The sequence below is a fragment of the Macaca nemestrina genome, chromosome 1 (assembly GCF_043159975.1).
Source record: "Macaca nemestrina isolate mMacNem1 chromosome 1, mMacNem.hap1, whole genome shotgun sequence".
Taxonomy (NCBI): Eukaryota; Metazoa; Chordata; class Mammalia; order Primates; family Cercopithecidae; genus Macaca; species Macaca nemestrina.
In genome coordinates, this window is record NC_092125.1 from 208089848 (window position 1) to 208108653 (window position 18806).

General features: G+C 48.8%; 1 protein-coding gene and 2 non-coding genes across 10 annotated transcripts in view; 1 reads left to right on the forward strand and 2 right to left on the reverse strand.

Moving 5' to 3' along the window:
- Positions 1–10196: 10196 nt before the first annotated feature.
- LOC112429046 (small Cajal body-specific RNA 18) lies at positions 10197–10279 on the reverse strand. The gene has a single exon (XR_003021183.1). It is a non-coding gene; the product is annotated as a small Cajal body-specific RNA 18 (non-coding RNA).
- Positions 10280–10364: 85 nt separating this feature from the next.
- On the reverse strand, positions 10365–10488 carry LOC112429053 (small Cajal body-specific RNA 17). The gene has a single exon (XR_003021189.1). It is a non-coding gene; the product is annotated as a small Cajal body-specific RNA 17 (non-coding RNA).
- Positions 10489–18346: 7858 nt separating this feature from the next.
- The window catches only part of LOC105494485 (platelet activating factor acetylhydrolase 2), a 61344-nt gene continuing 60884 nt past the window's right edge, over positions 18347–18806 (forward strand). For 2 of the 8 annotated variants that reach the window (XM_011762934.3, XM_011762936.3), the window contains exon 1: positions 18560–18715. Coding sequence is in view for 6 of the 8 variants with exons in the window: in XM_011762939.3 (XP_011761241.1) it covers positions 18605–18715 (111 nt within the window). In the remaining 2 variants the exon portion in view is untranslated. Of the gene's footprint in view, positions 18716–18806 lie in introns of all 8 variants that reach the window. The other 6 variants (XM_011762939.3, XM_011762933.3, XM_011762940.3 and 3 more) reach the window with 6 other exon arrangements.

An 18806-nucleotide genomic window follows, 5' to 3' on the forward strand; every position in this document is an offset into this window, starting at 1 on the left:
GTGTCTCACTGCAGAATTAGCAAGTGCGGAGGCTGGAGGTTTCCAGAGGCACTGAGGTCACAGCTCTCACTTGCTTGAGTCAGATAACCATAAGCCATGATGAATCCCAAGACTCTGCAATATCAGTCAACTCCAGCAGATGCTTCAGTCCGCCCCTGTAGACCCCCCACCCCCACCAGGATGCAGAGCAGTTCCTGGACCCCACAGGGTGCAGGGCCAGGGAAGCCATCTGGGGGACCTGGGGATGGGGGTTGGGGAAAGCAGGTTCTAGCCTCTGCTCCTCTTTTAGGCATGGCTGTGTGACCTTGGACAAGTCACACCCTTTTCCTGGGCCTTCATTTTCTTTTTCATTTTTTAAAAATTTATTTTTTATTTTAAAATTTGTTTTCGAAACAGGGTCTTACTCTGTCACCCAGGCTGGAGCGTACAGGTGCAATCACAGCTCACGGCAGCCTCAAACTCCTGGGCTCAAGTGATTCTCTCACCTCGGCCTCTTAACACACCGGGACTACGATGTGAGCCACCAGAACTGGTCCCGGGTTTTTCTTTTCTTTTTTAAGACAAAGTCTCTCTGTGTCGCCCAGGCTGGGGCGCAGTGGCACGATCTCCAGTCACTGCAAACCTCCGCCTCCCAGATTCCAACGATTCTCCCACCTCAGCCTCCCGAGTATCTGGGATTACAGGCACCCACCACCAGGCCCGGCTAATTTTTGTATTTTTGGAAGAGACGGGGTTTTGCCATGTTGGCCAGGCTGGTCTTGAACACCTGACCTCAGGTGATCTGCCCGCCTCAGCCTCCCAAAGTGCTGGGATTAGAGGCATGAGCCACTGCGCGCAGCCTCGGGCTTTCGTTTTCTTATCATCAACCTAAAGTGGTAGCAGAACTAGGCTTTTCAGAGCAAAAAGATCTGAAATTCTTACTCAGAAGTAATCCTGACACAGCTTGGTAGGTCAATCCTTCCATTTCCCATCCTGTCAACATGACTTTGTTAAGGAAAATTTTGTAAAGCTTAGAAGTGAAGCAATGAGGAGCCTGTGTAGCCTTAATCCTCCCACTGGGGCATTGCATAACAAGCCCTCAAGTGTCGTAGGACTCCCTAAAGGGGAGTAACTTTGACCTTTTTTTTTTTTTTTGGAGACAGGGTCTCGCTCTGTTGCCCAGGCTGGAGTGTGCAGTTGTGCGATCATGGCTTACTGCAGCCTTGACCTCCCAGGCTCAAGTGATCCTCCCACCTCAATCTCCTGAGTAGACAGGACTACAAGCCCACACCACCACACCTGGCTAATTTTATTTTATTTTATTTTACTTTTGTAGTGACGAGGTCTTTCTCTATTGCCCAGGCTGGTCTCCAACTCCTAGGCCAAAGCCTCATCCTCCCAAAGTGTTGGGATTATAGGCATGAGCCACTGTGCCTGGCCTTGTTTGAGTTTTTACTCCCTATGTATTGGGGTCCAAACTTTTTTTGTTTTGTTTTGTTTTTGTTTTAGACGGAGTTTTGCTCTTGTCGCCCAGGCTGGAGTGCAATGGCGTGATCTCAGCTCACTGCAACTTCTGCCTCCCAGATTCAAGCAATTCTCCTGCCTCAGCCTCCCAAGTAGCTGAGATTACAGGCGCCCACCATTATGCCTGGCTAATTTTTGTATTTTTAGTAGAGGTGGGGTTTCACCACATTGGCCAGGCTGGTCTCGAACTCCTGACCTCAAGTGATCCACCCACCTCGGCCTCCCAAAGTGCTGGGATTTCAGGCATGAGCCACCGTGCCCAGCCTGGCCCAAACATTTAATAAGTCTGAGAACTATGGTGCTAATGTATAGAAAACAGATAAGTTATAAATGATTTTTGTCCAACAGTGATACAAATGACTTCTGACCAATAGAGATCACCCGTAAAGGTTCTAGTTCAAGCACTATAGAGCATTTCCCAATTTGGAATCTAGCAATCTTGTTCTGGCATTCCCTGTGCCTCCTCGACTCCTATCACTGGGTTCTCTGAACCAGCTCTGTCATTCTGAGATCTGGCTCATGAATTAGTGAAATTAACAACAGAGACTTGTGCTCACTGTGTATTTGTATGATTTTTTTTTTTTTTTTACATTTAGAGGATTATAATTTGGGAGCTCACCGAGCCTCATTTTCCTCTTTTGTAAAATAGGGAATTCAAGGGAGAGGTTGAATATGTGCCAGGCACTACTGAGCTCTTTAGATCCAGAATTTCATTTAAGCCTCACAACAACACTGCCAGGGCAGATGGCTATTCCCCCGATTTTACAGATGAGGTTCAGAGAGGTGAAGTGATTGCCCCAAGGCCACACAGCCAGTGAGTAACAGCCTGGATCTGAGCTACTGCATCACAGGGGGCTGATTCCCTCCTCACAGGCTTACCGTGGGACTCGCTGGATGAGATAAAGGTGGAAAAGTGCTTGGCAAACTGTACAGGTAGATACACAAGTGATCATTGTAGTCAACCCGAGCCTACCTTGCCTTACCTTTCCCCTCATGCCACCTTGCCTAAGACCAAGTCTAACTCTAATTAATGTTGTCCCAGACCCAAATGGACCTCCACTGGGATGACACCAGCTTCAAGAGGCTACAGAAGAGAACTGAAGCCAGAAAATGAGACATAGGATTTATTTGAGGAGACTTACATACAGGGTGGTCCCATGGTGGCAAGCTGGACGGGAGAACCACAACTGCTTGCAAAAATAAATGCAGTTTATATAGCATCCTCGGCCAGGCATGGTGGCTCATGCCTGTAATCCCAGCATTTTGGGAGGCTAAGGTGGGTGGATCACGAGGTCAGGAGTTCGAGACCAGCCTGGCCAATATGGTGAAACCCCATCTCTACTAAAAACACAAAAATTTGCTGGGCGTGGTGGCAGGTGCCTGTAATCCCAGCTACTTTGGAAGCTGAGGCAGGAGAATTGTTTGAACCTGGGAGGCAGAGGTTGCAGTGAGCCAAGATTGCGCCATTGTACTCCAGCCTGGGTGGCAGGGCAAGACTCTGTCTCAAAACAAACACACACACACACACAAACACACACACACACACACACACACACATATATGGTATCCTCACATAGCACCCTCCCTCAGCATTCTTCACGTGGCAGCTCTCGTTTCTTCAGTTATTGCTGTCAGGTGCATCAACCATACACCAGCCACCCCTAAACACCACCCAGGGTCTCTCCCTCTGGGAGGTGGGTCTCTGCTTCCTCTAGAGTGAGTTTCTGTTATCCAGAGAAAGCCAAGGGGGATTAAGGTGACCAGGTATCCCTGGTCCATCCCCTCACACACAGGACCTTGTTCATACCTCAAACTGCAGGTTGAGATTTTAGTCCTGGCCACTCCTTCGGGGGTTGTATTCCTGGGACAGGGGTCTGGGGAACATCCCATATTGCCGGCACAGGGGTCTGGGGACAAGTCAAGTGAAGTAAATTTCAAACCCTGATCCTGAAGTCATTCTATGCCATCCTCCTGAATGTCTCACCTGAATTGGACCCATTTGAAGGCTACAGAAGCCGTGCTCAGCCTCCCTCAAGTTAGTTTCTGGACCCTTCTAGAGCAGCCCACCTCCGAACACTTCAGCTCTGGGTAACAAGGGGTTAATGCAAGGAGCCAGCTTGGCAAATGTTTACCTAACAGGCAGGCTGCTGCCAACCCCAGGTAATTAACAGCCTGCTTTCCAAAGCTCAGACAGGAAGGTTTCTTTCTCCTCTCCTCCTTTTCCAGGGACGCCTCTTGGCAGAGTGAACGCAGCTTTCTGTTGGCTCTTTGAGAAGACGCCCAGCAGAGGTGGGAGCTGAGGGCAGGGATCAGGCCTAGAGGGAAGCAGGCCCAGAGCTGGGCACCAAGGAGGAGATGAAGGGGCCTTTGTCCCATTTCTCTCTGAGTCTTGGCCCCATCTTGGGAACCTGGCCCCAGACTGCCATTCTTGAGTATGTGATAATTGCTGCTATAATTGATGGAGCCCCTGCAAAGGCTGGGACCCTTACATACTTTGCCTCACTTAACTTTCATAACTACTAGAAGAGCAAGGCCCTCTTATCTCTGCTTTCAGATTAAGGAAGGGAGATACAGGACGATTAAATCACTTGTCTAGGCTGGGCTCAGTGGCTCATGCCTGTAATCCCAGCACTTTCAGAGGCCAAGACAGGCAGATCATGAGGTCAGGAGTTCGAGACCAGCCTGGCCAACGTGGTGAAACCCCCGTCTCTACTAAAAAAAAAAAAAATTAACCAGGCCTGATGGCGGGCGCCTGTAATCCCAGCTACTCGAGAAGCTGAGGCAGGAATCGCTTGAACTCAGGAGGCGGAGGTTGCAGTGAGCAAAGATCACGCCATTGCATTCCAGTCTGGGCAACAAGAGTGAGACTCCGTCTCAAAAAAAAAAAAAAAAGAAAAGAAATCACTTGTCTAGGGTCACCCAACCAGTGTGGGGTAAAGCCCATACTTGAACCACAGTCTTTCTGGCATGAGATCTGCTGGATTTTTTAACTTTCCCTTATTGAAGAAAAAGCAGTGGATTTGTTCAGTACCTACTATGTACTGGACACTATGTTGGACACTTTATGTTTACCTCTAATCCTGGAGGTGTCATTTCCTTAAATTGCTTTAATAAGCTATTAGCATCAGAAAAGTGAGATAGTCACTTGAGCCCAGGAGTTTAAGACCAACCTGGGCAACATAGTGAGACCCCCTATTTCTAAAAAAAAAAAAAAAAAAAAAAAAAAAGAACCAAAAAGAAAAACTAGCCTGGCATGGTGGCACGTACCTGTGGTCTCAGCTACTTGGAAGGCTGAGGTGGCAGAATCACTTGAGCCCGGTAAGTTGAGGCTGCAGCGAGCTGTGATTGTACCCTTGCACCCCAGCATGGGTGACAGAGCTAAACAAAAAAAAAGAAGAGTGAGATAGTGCAGTTCCTAACTAGGGGAGGAGGCATAAATGTGAATCTCAGAACTAAGAATAGAATGAGCCTCAAGTTGCTTCTTGTAATCTGAAAGGCTCCTTGTTGGATGGTCATCAGCCTCATCTCCAAACAAACCTTGAAACCAGCCTTGCTCCCACCTCCCCTGCCCTCACCCTAAGCTAAGCCACCCTTACTCACCGGGGATCATTGCATTGGTCTCTGGTCCCTGCTTTCCTCTCTTCTTACTAAAGTACTTTCTCCTTCCAGCAGCCAGAGGATCTTGGTAAAATATAAGCCCACTCCCTCCTTGGCTTTGACCCTGTATTAACCATGTCTTTTTATTGCCTGTATTTTAATGCTTTGTCACTGGGACCTTGCTGACCCTGGAAAGACTGCCCCTCCCAGAGCTAGCCAGTTCCTAGCGACAGCAAGCAAAGGGCCCTGGAGTATGCCTTTCAAGTGCAAACCAACCAGTCAAGAGCCCACACCCCATGCCACCTCCTCTATTGGGCTCTCACACTCAGGGCAACGATTCTCCTGCCCTCATCACCCCAGAGCCAGGTACCAGACTACTAGGGGTATCCCCTATCCCCTGAGCTGACAGTATTCAAACTAGAAAATGCTAAGCCTGCTTACCCTGCCTTGCCCGTTCCTTTCCAAGGAACCTAGACAGAGTGGGGATGGGGTTTGGCTTCAGCTCACCCCCACTAAAGCATTCTTTCATACATTTGCTGATCATAAAACCTACACCGTTACCTCGCTGACACCATACCCACTAACCCTGCGGCTTTGTTTGGCCAAACAAAGAAAATCACCATTCTATATTGTTCTGTGCACTCATAATGTGTAACCATGCCTTTTACTTAAAGAAATCCAGGAACTGGCCTTAGGAGATCCAATGGTTGTGGAATATCTGATTTACAGGCTTGTTGCTGCTGGCCAGACCACCACCAGGTGGCCCATTACTCAAGAAAACCATCCAACCAGATGTGCTGACCTGCATCTCCTACCTCTCACACGTGTTGCCCAGCCCAGCCTGCATAACCTACCCACCATCGATTTCCATGCTTTGCCTAATAAAAAATCCCAGCCAGTTCTTTTCAGGGAGTCAGTCAGGGAATTCTCTCGGTCTCTTGTGCTGCCTCCCTTATGCCAAGGCATAAGCTCCAATGAGGCCTTGTCTGGTTAAACTCTTTTGGCCTCATGTCAATTTCTATTGCATTGGCAGCCCAAGAACCTGTGGTTGGTATCAAAACCACACTAAAGGCTCTTGCCCACCCGTTTTCCCCTCTGCCACCTGACAGACCCTGGTGTTTCCTCGTGTGTCTCCCATGGCATAGCATGGCCCCTTTGGGATCTGTGAGTGTAACAAACTTCTTCTTCTTCTTCTTCTTCTTTTTTTTTTTTGAGACACTCTTTTTCTTTCTTTCTTTCTTTCTTTTTCGTTTTTTGTTGTTGTTGTTGTTGAGACAGAGTCTCGCTCTGTCTCACCCAGGCTGGAGTGCAGTGGCGTGATCTCGACTCACTGCAACCTCCGCCTCCGGGGTTCAAGTGATTTTCCTTCCTCAGCCTCCCGAGTAGCTAGGATTACAGGCACCCACCACCATGCCCAGCTAATTTTTGTATTTTTAGTAGAGATGGAGTTTCACCATGTTGGCCAGGATGGTCTCTACCTCTTGACCTCATGATCCGCCCACCTCGGCCTCCCAAAGTGCTGGGATTATAGGCACGAGCCTATAATCTCTTCAATGGCAGTAATCTTGTGATATGCTGGCCTCACCATAAGCCAGTCCCTGATGGCTTCCATCATACTTAGAATAAAATCCAGACTTCTTTCCATGACCTAGAAGGCCCACCAAGCACTGGCCCCTCCCTGCCCTCCAGGCCCTTGCCTCTGCCTCTCTTCCTCGGGGCTCCAGCCTCACTGCCTTCTTGCTGCCCTCACACGCAGTGGAGCCTTGGGGGTCTTCCTCTGCTATTCCCTCTGCCTGGAACGTCTTCGCTCAGAGCTCAGCTGGGGTGGCTCCTTTCCCATGTCCAGGGCTCAGTTTACAGTCACCTTCTCAGCCAGGCCTTCCATGAACACTCACCGTCAAGCAACAATAACAGCCAACACTTCCTGGAGGTTTTCCATGGGCCAGGCACTATTTTATGTACTTTCTGTTTACTATTCACTCTTTGAATCCTCACAACCCTCTAAGGTAGATATTGTTACACTTTCTATTTTGCAGACGAGGAAACTGAGGCTCAGAGAGGTTAAATAACATGACCAAAGTGTCACAGCTAACAGGCAGGAAAGCCGGGACTCAAACCCGGCGGCCTGTTTCCAGAGTCCACGCTTGGAACCACGGAGCTGTATTTCTCAACACAGAGTAAGCACACAATAAATACTAGCACATTGTTGTTTTATCAGAGACCATGTTTTACCCACCAATTTTCTTTCTCTTCTTTAAAAAAATAATATCTTGGCCAGGCGCGATGGCTCATGCCTGTAATCCCAGCACTTTGGGAGGCCAAGGCGGGCAGATCACAAGGTCAGGAGATCGAGACCATCCTGGCTAACATGGTGAAACCTCGTCTCTACTAAGAATACAAAAATTAGCCGGGCGTGGTGGCGAGCGCCTGTAGTCTCAGCTGCTCGGGAGGCTGAGGCAGGAGAATAGTGTGAACCCGGGAGGCAGAGCTTGCAGTGAGCTGAGATCACACCACTGCACTCTAGCCTGGGTGACAGAGCAAGACTCCGTATTAAAAAATATATATATATGTGTGTATGTGTGTGTGTGTGTGTGTGTGTGTGTGTGTGTGTGTGTATCTTGACTGTAGGACCCTAAGGGCAGTAGCCTGATGACTTTTTATTTATTTATTTATTTTGAGATGGAGTTTCACTCTTGTCACCCAGGCTGGGGTGCAGTGGCACGATTTTGGCTCACTGCAACTTCTCCCTCCTGGGTTCAAGTGATTCTCCTGCCTCAGCCTCCCAAGTAGCTGGGATTACAGGTATGCACCACGACACTCATCTAATTTTGTATTTTTAGTAGAGACAGGGTTTCACCATGTTGGCCAGGCTGGTCTCGAACTCCTGACCTCAGGTGATCCACCCGCCTTGGCCTCCCAAACTGCTGGGATTACAGGTGTAAGTCACCACCTGTGGCCGACATTATTTTTTATTTTATTTTATTTTATTTTATTATTATTATTTGGAGACAGAATCTCACTCTGTTGTCCAGGCTGGAGTGCAGTGGCACAATCTTGGCTCACTGCAACCTCTGCCTCCTAGGTTCAAGCAATTCTCGTACCTTAGCCTCCCGAGTAGCGGGGACTACAGGCGCTTGCCAACACGCCCAGCTAATTTTTGTATTTTTAGTAGAGATGGTGTTTTGCAATGTTGGTCAGGGTGGTCTTGAACTCCTGACCTCAGGTGATCCACTCGCCTTGGCCTCCCAAAGTGCTGGGATTACAGGCATGAGCCACCGCTCTCAGCTCCATTATTTTTTAATGTAGAGGCTGGGTCTCACTCTGGTGCGCAGGCTGGAGTACCATAGCCATTCATAGTTGTGATCGTAGCTCACTCATCCTTGACCTCCTGGGCTGAAGCGATCCTCCCGCCTCAGCCTCCTGAATAGCCAGGATTAGAGGCACAGGCTGCCACCCTCTCCCCAGTGTTCTTTCATTGAGTTTGAATCCCTTCACACAAGTCATTCACTGTCCAGTTTGTCCCACCTGCTCCCTATTGTCTTAGGCCAATTTAACTGACTTGGTTGAACCTTGAAGGCGTTTATGCCTCTTACTCAGCCCCTCATTCTTTTGTTGTTGTTGTTGTTGTTGTTGTTGTTGTTGTTGTTTTTGAGGCAGACTTTTGCTCTGTCACCATGGCTGGAGTGCAATGGAGCAATCCTGGCTCACTGCAGCCTCTACCTCCTGGGCTCAAGCGATCCTCCCACCTCAGCTTCTCGAGTAGCTGGGACTACAGACACGCACCACCACACGTGGCTAATTTTTTTTTTTTTTTTCAGTTTTGTAGAGCCGGGCTTGGCGGCTCACGCCTATAATCCCAGCACTTGGGAGGCTGAGGTGGGCGGATCACTTGAGGTCAGAAGTTTGAGACCAGCTTGGCCAACATGGTGAAACCCTGTCTCCACTAAAAATACAAAAATTATCCAGCTGTGGTGTGGTGGTGCATGCCCGTAGTCCCAGTTACTCAAGAGGCTGAGGCAGGAGAATCACTTGAACCCAGGAGGACATTGCACTCCAGCCTGAACAACAGAGTGAGACTCTGTTTAAAAAAATATATTTCTGTAGAGACATGGTGTCACCATGTTACCTGGGCTGGCCCCTCATCTTTTAACCAATACCCACCGTGCCAGGTGCTGTGCTAGGCCCACAGAAATGACTAAGAAGGTACCCTCGCCCTCCAGGAGCCCACGGTCACATGCGGAGGCAGACCTGCACCCTGGTCACTTCATTGCAGGGTTATGTGTGCTGTCCTGGGGATGCCAACAAGTGTTAGAGAAGCACCTGGGAGTACAGAGCAATCAGCCAAGGAGGACATCCCAGAGAAAGTGACATCTCTACTGGGTTTGAAGGACGAGACAGGAAGCAGACAGGAGAAGGGCAGCATAAACAAATGCACGAAAGGGGTTGAGCACTCGGGTGTCTAGGGACTGGCTGATTACGTCGGGTGTGAAATGTGTCTAGGAACAAGCCAGTCACATTGGGTGTGAAATGCATGGAGGTGGCTGAGTGCATGCATGTCAAGGGACCAGCTGATCATGTTGGGTGTGAAATGCGTGGAGGTGGCTGAGCACACGTGTGTCGAGGGACCGGCTGGTCACGTTGGATGTGAAGGGGGTGTGAATCTGCCTGGCTGAGGGAAATTGATCCAGATCTTGAATGGCTTCTGTAAGGCCTGCAACGTCTGTTGTAGAGGCTGCAAGCAATCCCAGAGGGATTTTATTTTATCTTATCTTATTTTGCCTGGCCTCAGTTCATTCTTTTTTTTTTTTTTTTTTTTGAGATGGAGTCTCACTCTGTCACCCAGGCTGGAGTGCAATGGCACGATCTCGGCTCACTGCAACCTCCACCTCCTGTGTTTAAGCGATTCTCCTGCCTCAGCCTCCCGAGTAGCTGGGATTACAGGTAGGTGCCAACATACCCGCCTAATTTTTTTGTATTTTTAGTAGAGATGGGGTTTCAGCACGTTGGCCAGGCTGGTCTCCAACTCCTGACCTCAGGTGATCTACCCACCTCAGCCTCCCAAAGTGCTGGGATTACAGGCATGAGCCACTGCACCCGGCCCTCAGTCAGTTCTTAGAACACACTCCATCACCTGGTTCCCAGAACTCAGACTGCACAATGGTGACTTCATCACTGGTCAGGGCTCACAGTTATTGCAGCAAAGGCCTCTCTATACCTCTCTCCCCTCCAGCCTCGCCAGCTGCCCCTCGCCCCTCCTGCCCTCATCCCGGGTCCCTGACCCCACTTTACCTGCCATGTTTGTATAATTTTCTCAGGCTCCCAGCAGGCATTGCCACCTACAATGGGATCTGATCATGGAAGGAAAACACTCCCCTGGGGACCTAAGAATGCCCTACCCTACTACACATGCTGCACCCCATCTGTTGCCAGCCTTTCTGCCCTGCCCCTGTACCCAAAACCAGTGCTATGTCAGGCTAAGCAGTCTCCCTAGAAATTTTAAGCAGAGATTAGCACGGTATTACTAGCAAGGTTTCCACCCCCACTCCCATTCTAACCCCATCCAATTTCTCCAAAGCTACTGAGAACTTGGCACTCACCAAATCAGCTTATGTTCTGCAGGCTGGCAAGCCTTTACTAGGCATTTGATAGGCTTGATGATAACAAGGCTGGGGGCCAGGAAGAGAACAGTAAGAGCAGGAATTCAGGCCTGCCTTGGCCTCTAGGCATCCCCGAACTGGCCCAGTTTCCAAGAATCATTTTTGATGAGAGATTCTCGGAAGCAGGATGCTGTTGAGGCCAAGTAAACTCCCAAAGGCCTGGAAGGAGCCAGAAAGCAGAAAGGGTAATGCTTCCCCCTCCCATGTGGGAGTGAGCAGGATGACCAGCTCCTTTCCTTGCAGGAAGCCCCCTCAACCTGGCTTCCTTCTGGGCTCCGTAGTCCCTTTTCCTCCCAGCCAGGGCTCTGGCAGCTGCCTTGGCAGATGCCCCCCATCTCTACACTTAGGCTTGGCAGACAGGGAATGTGACAGCAGCCTCAGAGAACCCAGTTTCCGTCCCTTCCCTCCAGCCAGGCATCAAGGTATGGTAGCAGAACAGGGAAATCCGAGTTCAATCCTGGTTTTGCCAGCCATTAACTGTAAGACCTTGGGTAAGTCACCTGGCCTCTGCGTACCTTGGTTTCCAAACCTGCAAACTGGGGGTGGAGCTACTGACCTCTCAGAATCATTGTGCCAGCTGAATGAGCTCAGGTGTGCCGAGCGCTTGGCACAAACACGTTCCTTTCCAGGGCTGGACACTGGCGTTTGGCATTCTTTGGGTGGAGTGGGACCAGGGTGGTTATTGTCTGGACCACACAGAGTCAACCCATATTTTGGCAGAGAAGACAGCGCTTGCAAAGGTATGCAGGGGTGACAGGCCATGGCAGGGTTGGAGAACGTTATGTTCCCAAGCAGTTTGCTGTCCCTGGAGCAAGGGGTGACCAAGAATGAGGAGGTGGGAGATAAGTCAAAAAAGATAGCTAGGGTCAGGACATGAAGGGCTTGAGCCAGACTAAAAAGCTTAGCTCCACATGTACCCCTCAAACTTAAAAGTTGGAAAGAATGTAATCCCAGCACTGTGGGAGGCCGAGGCGGGTGGTCAGGAGATCGAGACCATCCTGACGAACACGGTGAAACCCCGTCTCCACTAAAAATACAAAAAAATAGCCAGGCGTGGTGGCGGGCGCCTATAGTCCCAGCTACTCGGGAGGCTGAGGCAGGAGAATGGCGTGAACCCGGGAGGCGGAGCTTGCAGTAAGCCGAGATTGCACCACTGCATTCCAGCCTGGGCGACAGAGCGGGACTCCGTCTAAAAAAAAAAAAAAAAAAAGGGAAAGAAAAAACAATATAAAATATAAAATATATATATAAAATATATATAAAATAAAAAATATATAAAATATATATATATATAAAATAAAAAAAAGGCTTAGGCTCCATCTCAGGCTTGCTGTCATGGGGTACACAGTGAGGATTGTGGAACGTGATCCAGGCAGACCTAGCTGCAAATTTCAGTTCTGCCACTAGGTTGGGTGGCCTCGGGCAAGTCACTTAGTCTTAGCTTGAATTCTCCCATCAGCAGATCCTGAGACTCAGGAGGTGCTGGAACTAAATTGCGGAGGTAATTTCAGGAAGCAGAAGTGGGGCATGGAGAAAGTAAGACCGGGAAGAGAAAAGGTAATAAAGGGTGCGTAAATGTGTGGGTTGCTGCCAGGAGCACCCGGGCGCAGTTCTGCTGGAGACCCTCTGAGAGACAGTGTGAAATCATCCTATTTGATGGGGACATCGCATGAGCCCAGGAGTTTGAGGCTGCAGTGAGCTCTGTTTGTGCCACTGCACTCCAGCCTGGGCGACAGAGCCAGACCCTGTTTCTTAATTTAAAGGGAAGGAAAGGGAAGTGAGGGGAAGGGAAGGAAAGGGAGGGGAGGGGAAGGGGAGGGGAGAGGAGGGGAAGGGGAGGGGAGAGGAGGGGAAGGGGAGGGGAGGGAAAAAAAGAGAGAAAGGAAGAAAGGAAGGGAGGGAGGGAAAGAAAGAAAAACTCTTCTATGTGAAGATGAGGAGGTTGGGCATTTCGGCACCAACTCTCTTGATGGTTGAAAGTTGCCCTTGGGGTACATAACACTGCCTATTCCTCCTGGTTCATAAATACCTAAGAAAGCTCTCAGGCAAGGAAGCCAAGAGAAGCAGGCTTTTGTATGGCAGAGCCCTGAGCATGCTAAAAACTACCACACTGGCAAGGGAACTCAGAGAAGGGATGAGGGGCTATGAGGCAGGTGTCAACACTGTCTGCTGTTACCTCTTTGAACCTCTGTTTTCTCGTCTGAAAAATGCAAAGGATATGACATACTTCATAGGAAGATTACATGTAAAGTATTTGAAAGTTACCTAATGACACGGCTGACGCATAGGAGATAATCAATAAATGGTAGGTATGCTTGGGCTCAGCTCAGACACCAGCTCCTCAGAGAATCCTTCCCTCCCACCCTATTGAGAGTAGCTCACTCCCTTCATTCTCCATCAAAGCAGCATCCTATTTCCTGTGGAGCATTTAACATAGTATGTAATTATCTTGGTTATGTGTGTGGTTGGGGTTTTTTGTTTTTGTTTTAGAGACAAGGTCTCACTCTGTCACCCAGGCTGCAATGCAGTGTCGCAATCATAGCTCACTATAGCTTCAAACTCCTAGGCTCAAATTGTCCTTCCACTTCAGCCTTGTAGTAGTTAGGACTACAGGCACGCACTACCACACCCAGCTATTTTATTTTTTAATTTTTTATAAGACAGGGTCTCACTATGTTGCCCAGGCCAGTCTCAAACTCCAGGCCTCAAGTGATCCACCTGCCTCAGCTTCTCAAAGTGCTGGGATTCCAGGCATGAGCCACTGCGCTCCACCTGTGTGTGTTTGTTGAAATCTGTCTCTCTTCACTAGAATGAAAGCACCATGTGAGCGGGGAATTGATCCCTCTTATTCACTGCTTTATATGCAGCGCCACGCAAAATGCCTGGGACATACTAAGTGCTCAATACTTTTTTTTTTTTTTTTTTTGATAAAGGGTCTCACTCTGTTGCCCAGGCTGGAATGCAGTGATGCTACCTCGGCTCACTGCAACCTCCACCTCCCAGGTTCAAGCAATTCTCCTGCCTTAACCTCCCTAGTAGCTGGGATTACAGGTGCCCACCACCGTGCCTGGCTAATTTTTGTATTTTTAGTAGAGACAGGGTTTCGCCATGTTGGCCAGGCTGGCCTTGAAATCCTGACCTCAACCCATCTGCCCGCCTCGGCTCCCCAAAGTACTGGGATTACAGGCGTGAGCCACCGCACCCGGACTCAATACATATTTTTTGAATGGAAAAATGATTACAGTAGCAAAGGAAAGAAGGACAGTTCCTGTTGTTGACCTTTGTTAAGCAATTCTTGTTAACAAGATGTTAAAAAGGATTCATTTGAACTCCACCTGGTCCCAATGCTGATAAAGACAAGGTGTAGCTACATGCAGAACCAGACCTAAGTCAGTTTCTCCATCACTAGTGCATGGCCCACTGACGTGTAGGCTATAATGCAAGAAAGAGCTAAGAGTACTGGAGCAGTTTCCAGCTAAGGGCAAGGACATTTTGGGAACGCTTATTTGAAGACAGTGATTTGAAAAGAATAAAGCTATCGTATAATTTTGCCTCTTTGTCTCTTCCCACAGTCAGAGTTATTGAGAAACTAAAGTTTTAGCTCCAGAACCTCTTCTCAGGCCCTGGAAGAAGACCTAGCAATGTGTTCCCAGGTCATATGTTTTGCAAATTTTGAAAAATATGTTTTTAAATTGTCTGTCTTTCTTTTTTCTTTTCTTTTTTTTTTTTTAGACAGATCTCACTCTGTCACCCAAGCTGGAGTGCAGGGGCGCGAACTCAGCTCAGTACAGCCTCCACCTCCCTAGTAGCTGGAACTGCAGGCATACGCAGCTAATTTTTGTATTTTTAGTAGAGATGAGGTTTCATCATGTTGGTCAGTTTGGTTTCAAACTCCTAACCTCAGGTGATCCACCCACCTCGGCCTCCCAAAGTGCTGGGATTACAGGCATGAGCCACCGCACCCGGCCTACAATTCTTTTTCTTAAAGAGAGCCCCCCAAAACTGTATAAGTTTCAAGCCCCAAAACCTGGATCCATCTCGGCCCCTCCCAAGTTCAAGCTGCTTAAGTAACCAGTGATCCATGTTTAGCTCATTAACCCTTGCAACAATTCCATAATATAAATACTATTGTCATTCCAATTTACAGATGAGGAAACTGAGGCTTGGAGAATAGTCATTGCCCAAGTTCTCACAGTTAGTAAGTGGTAGAGCTGGGATTTAAATTCAGTAGCCTGTCTCCAGAGACCAGACCCTTAGTGCTTGATAACGGTGTCTATTTGCTTTCTTGTCCATTTTCCCACTAACTAGGAAGTCCCCAAGGACACAAAGGCAAATCATTTCTTTTTCTTTTTCTTTTTTTCTGAGTTGGAGTCCCATTCTGTCGCCAGGCTGGAGTGCACTGGCGAGATTTCGGCTCACTGCAATCTCTGCCTCCTGGGTTCAAGCGATTCTCCTGCCTTGGCCTCCTGAGTAGCTGAGATTACAGGTGCGCGCCACCACACCGAGCTAATTTTTGTATTTTTAGTAGAGATGGGGTTTCACCATGTTGTCCAGGATGGTCTCAATCTCCTGACCTCGTGATCTGCCCTCCTCGGCCTCCCAAAGTGCTGGGGTTACAGGCGTGAGCCACCGTACCCGACCAAGACAAATCGTTTCTACATGCCAAGCATGCAGCCCAGAAGAGACGTCACCATATGTTGGGATGTAAGAAAGAGGAAAGCAGCCCGCAAAGTCCAGGGGCCAGCCTAACACTCACAGCCAGGCCTTGGCCTTGTCCTGTTGAACATAAACAACTTCACAGACCATCAACAGCAGACAAGGCCACTCTGTGACTGTGATGGATCAAAACACAAACAGTCATCATGTCTGAACACAAACAAAAAATGGATATGTCCAAACCACAAAAAAGACCAACCATCCCCCTGTCTCTGCTAAAATGAGAGACTGCTGCTTCTTACCTATGACAGCTTCAGCCTTGGTCTAGCCTCCCCTCCTTCTAGATACATTTTATCCAGACCCCCAGTCATAGAATTACCCTTGCTCTTAACAGCATCCAATCCAAAGCCAAGCCCCACTTCCTTAAACTCTCCCCAGATTATCTAACAAAAGCCCAAATTCTGTAAGTTCTTTCTTCCATCCTCCTACTGAGATGCACCCCCGTACCCATATTTCCCCACTGTCTGCATTCTCCCTTGCTGCAATGAGTAATTAATACAACTTGTTTAATTACAGGTGTGTTTCCAGGGGTCTTTGGAATGGCATCGACACAAGTATCACCTATCAGTGAGCATAAAATGTTATTGTCAAAGTTAAAAAATGTTGCTTCTCAAAACTAGTTGATGATAAGAGAAGGAAAGTAGTTGTTCCTTCTGGAGGATGGGTGGGGGTGATTGATTACAAACTGAGAAGCCAACCTTTTAGGATATTGGAAATGTTCTACATTTTGAAGTAAATGGTAGTTATAGCAAATGTTTTTAAGAAATTAAACTGTATATGTAAGATTAGTGCACATTACATACTCTACTGTATACCTATTCTACTTTTATTTTAGAAGTTTTGTCCACTGGCGGCACGTGGTGGCTCACATCTGTAATCCCAGCACTTTGGAAGGCCAAGGTAGGCAGATCACTTGAGATCAGGAGTTCAAGATCAGCCTGACCAACATGGTGAAAACCCGTCTCTACTCAAAATACAAAAATTAGTGGTCATGTGCCTGTAATCCCACCTACTAGGGAGGCTGAGATAGGAGAACTGCTTGAACCCCGGAGGCAGAGGCTGCGGTGAGCCGTGATCCCACCACTGGACCACAGAGCGAGACTCTGTCCCTGCTCCCCCGCCAAAAAAAAAATAGGAAATCCAAAGTTGGTCACCCAAATACCAACTTGAAGCAATTTACCAGCAAAGTAAAGGCCAGAGTTGGGATGGTAGCTGACAGCAGATTTGAAGAGAACTTTGGGCTATTGGAGGATGAGATCTATGATGAAAATGCTGGAAAATCAAACATTTGCTTAAAAGGTAAAGGCATTTGGGTTGTTTATCCTAGAAAAGACCGGATTGGAAGGAAGTGTAGTTAAACTCAACCGTTTTATTTTGCAACAGGGAAGAGTCAGATTGTGTCCAAGGAGGATCTTCCTAACTGTGACAAAGGAGATAAAGGAGGTGGTGACATGCCCATCCCTGGGAAATTTTTAACTCAGCTGGCCAGCAAATGGCTCCAACATGGCCTGGTCTGGGAGTAGGAGACTGAAAGAAATGACCTCCAGCTGTCCCTCTCATGACCAGGACTTTTGGCTTGTCCTGAGTGTTCTGGCCAGCTGCACAGCACGGATTAACGGGCCAAAGGGAGCCGCTCTCTGATCTGCATTAAGCTTTTCAGGTTCTGTGGCCTCTGCCATCAGCCACAGATTTAATGAGATCCGGGGCTTAATTACCGCAGTGCAGGCTGCCAACACTCTCTCCTGATGACTTTATCTTGGCTGCTGGAAGGATGGGGGTGACAACAGTGTGTTGGCAAGAGAGGAGGGCCTAAAGCAGGGACTCTGGACCGTGGTGATTTGGGGGGATGTGGGCTGCAACAGTGAGTGGCGGGGGCGACTGCAGGACTCAGTACCTGACCTCAAAGAGCTCATAATATGTCAAGAGTTAAGACCTCTAATCCAGGACATACCCAAGGCAGTGTGAGTCAACTCACATGTGAGAGGCACACACAAATGTCGGCGGAAACTTTGGAGGCATGAACAAAGCTCCTAGAAGAGGGGGGCTGGAGGGTGGGGGGTGCCACGTGGGGGCATGCAAGTTGGGGAAGACCTTGAATGCCAGGCTAAGCAGTTGGGACTTCATTTCATAGGTAGTAGAGGGCCGTTGAACGTTTTTGAGCTGCCTGAACGATCCAAATTTCTTATAGAAGTTCACAGGACTCCTGAGGATGGGCTCTGCCTGACCCCCACTGCCCCAACCCCCACTGCCCCAAAAATAATCTCCTTCCATCCCTCACACTCAGCTGCAGCCAGCACTGAACTTAATGCCATACTCTGAAACGTTCTTCACAGTCTCTGTACTCCTGGCTACGTTCTTTCCTTATATCGGGTCTCAATGTTAACATTCCTCCCTCTAAGAAGCCTTGCAGACACCGCCCCTTTCCCCCAAGCCTGGCCAGAGGCCCCTTTTCAAGGCTCCCACGCTTGCTGTGTCTCCCCATGAGATCACGGCTCTGTGCTGTCATTATTCACTGGGCTGCATTCTCTGCTAGACTGTGATTCTGTTGAGGCTAGGGGCGGTATCTTGCCCATCAGTGTCGCTAAGAACCAGCAAAAGACAGTAATGTGGGGTGGTTGCGGCCCAACAGATCACTCGGGTTCCTCCCCTTTCTCGGGCAGGGAGTCTTTTGAGGACAATAGAAAATCACAGGTGTCAACAGGTGCAGGCTGGTAGGGAATGTCCCCTTAATTTGAACGATCAGTCTGTTATTCTTCCAGGAAACAAAGTGTGCAGAAGACACAAAACAAACGCCGACCTCCTCCCACCTCCTTGAGAATAAAGCGAAGATGGGGCCATGTCTAGGCACGCCTGAGGACTATTTGAGGAGGGTGAGGCGGAGGGTTACGCACGGGACTACAAGTAAAACCCTCCGCTCCAGAGCAGAAATCGCGGCGGCTCCTCTTCAGGCCACCAGGGGGAGGAATCACACCGCATCCCGGGCCTTGGGCGGTTTCGCACGACCACGCGGAGCGGGGAGGTCGCGTAGAACTCTGGGAGTTGTAGTCTTAGGGTTGTAATGCGCAATCTCGTCCACTGCACATCGGGAGTTGTAGTTCTAGGTTGAGGAACGGAAGTGCTTCCAAGTGTCCATGTTGAGCCCTGGAAACTACAACGACCAAAGGGCCACGGGTTCCTGGGCCGTTTCTCATTTCCGTCGAGTTAAACGTCTGGGGCTGCTTCTGAGGAATCAGCTTGACTGGGTAAGTTTGATTGAAGAAAACACCCATATGTTAATTGAGCTCCCTGCAGACTTTCGTATTCTGGCCCGGTTTGGGGCCTCGGCGTCTCTCA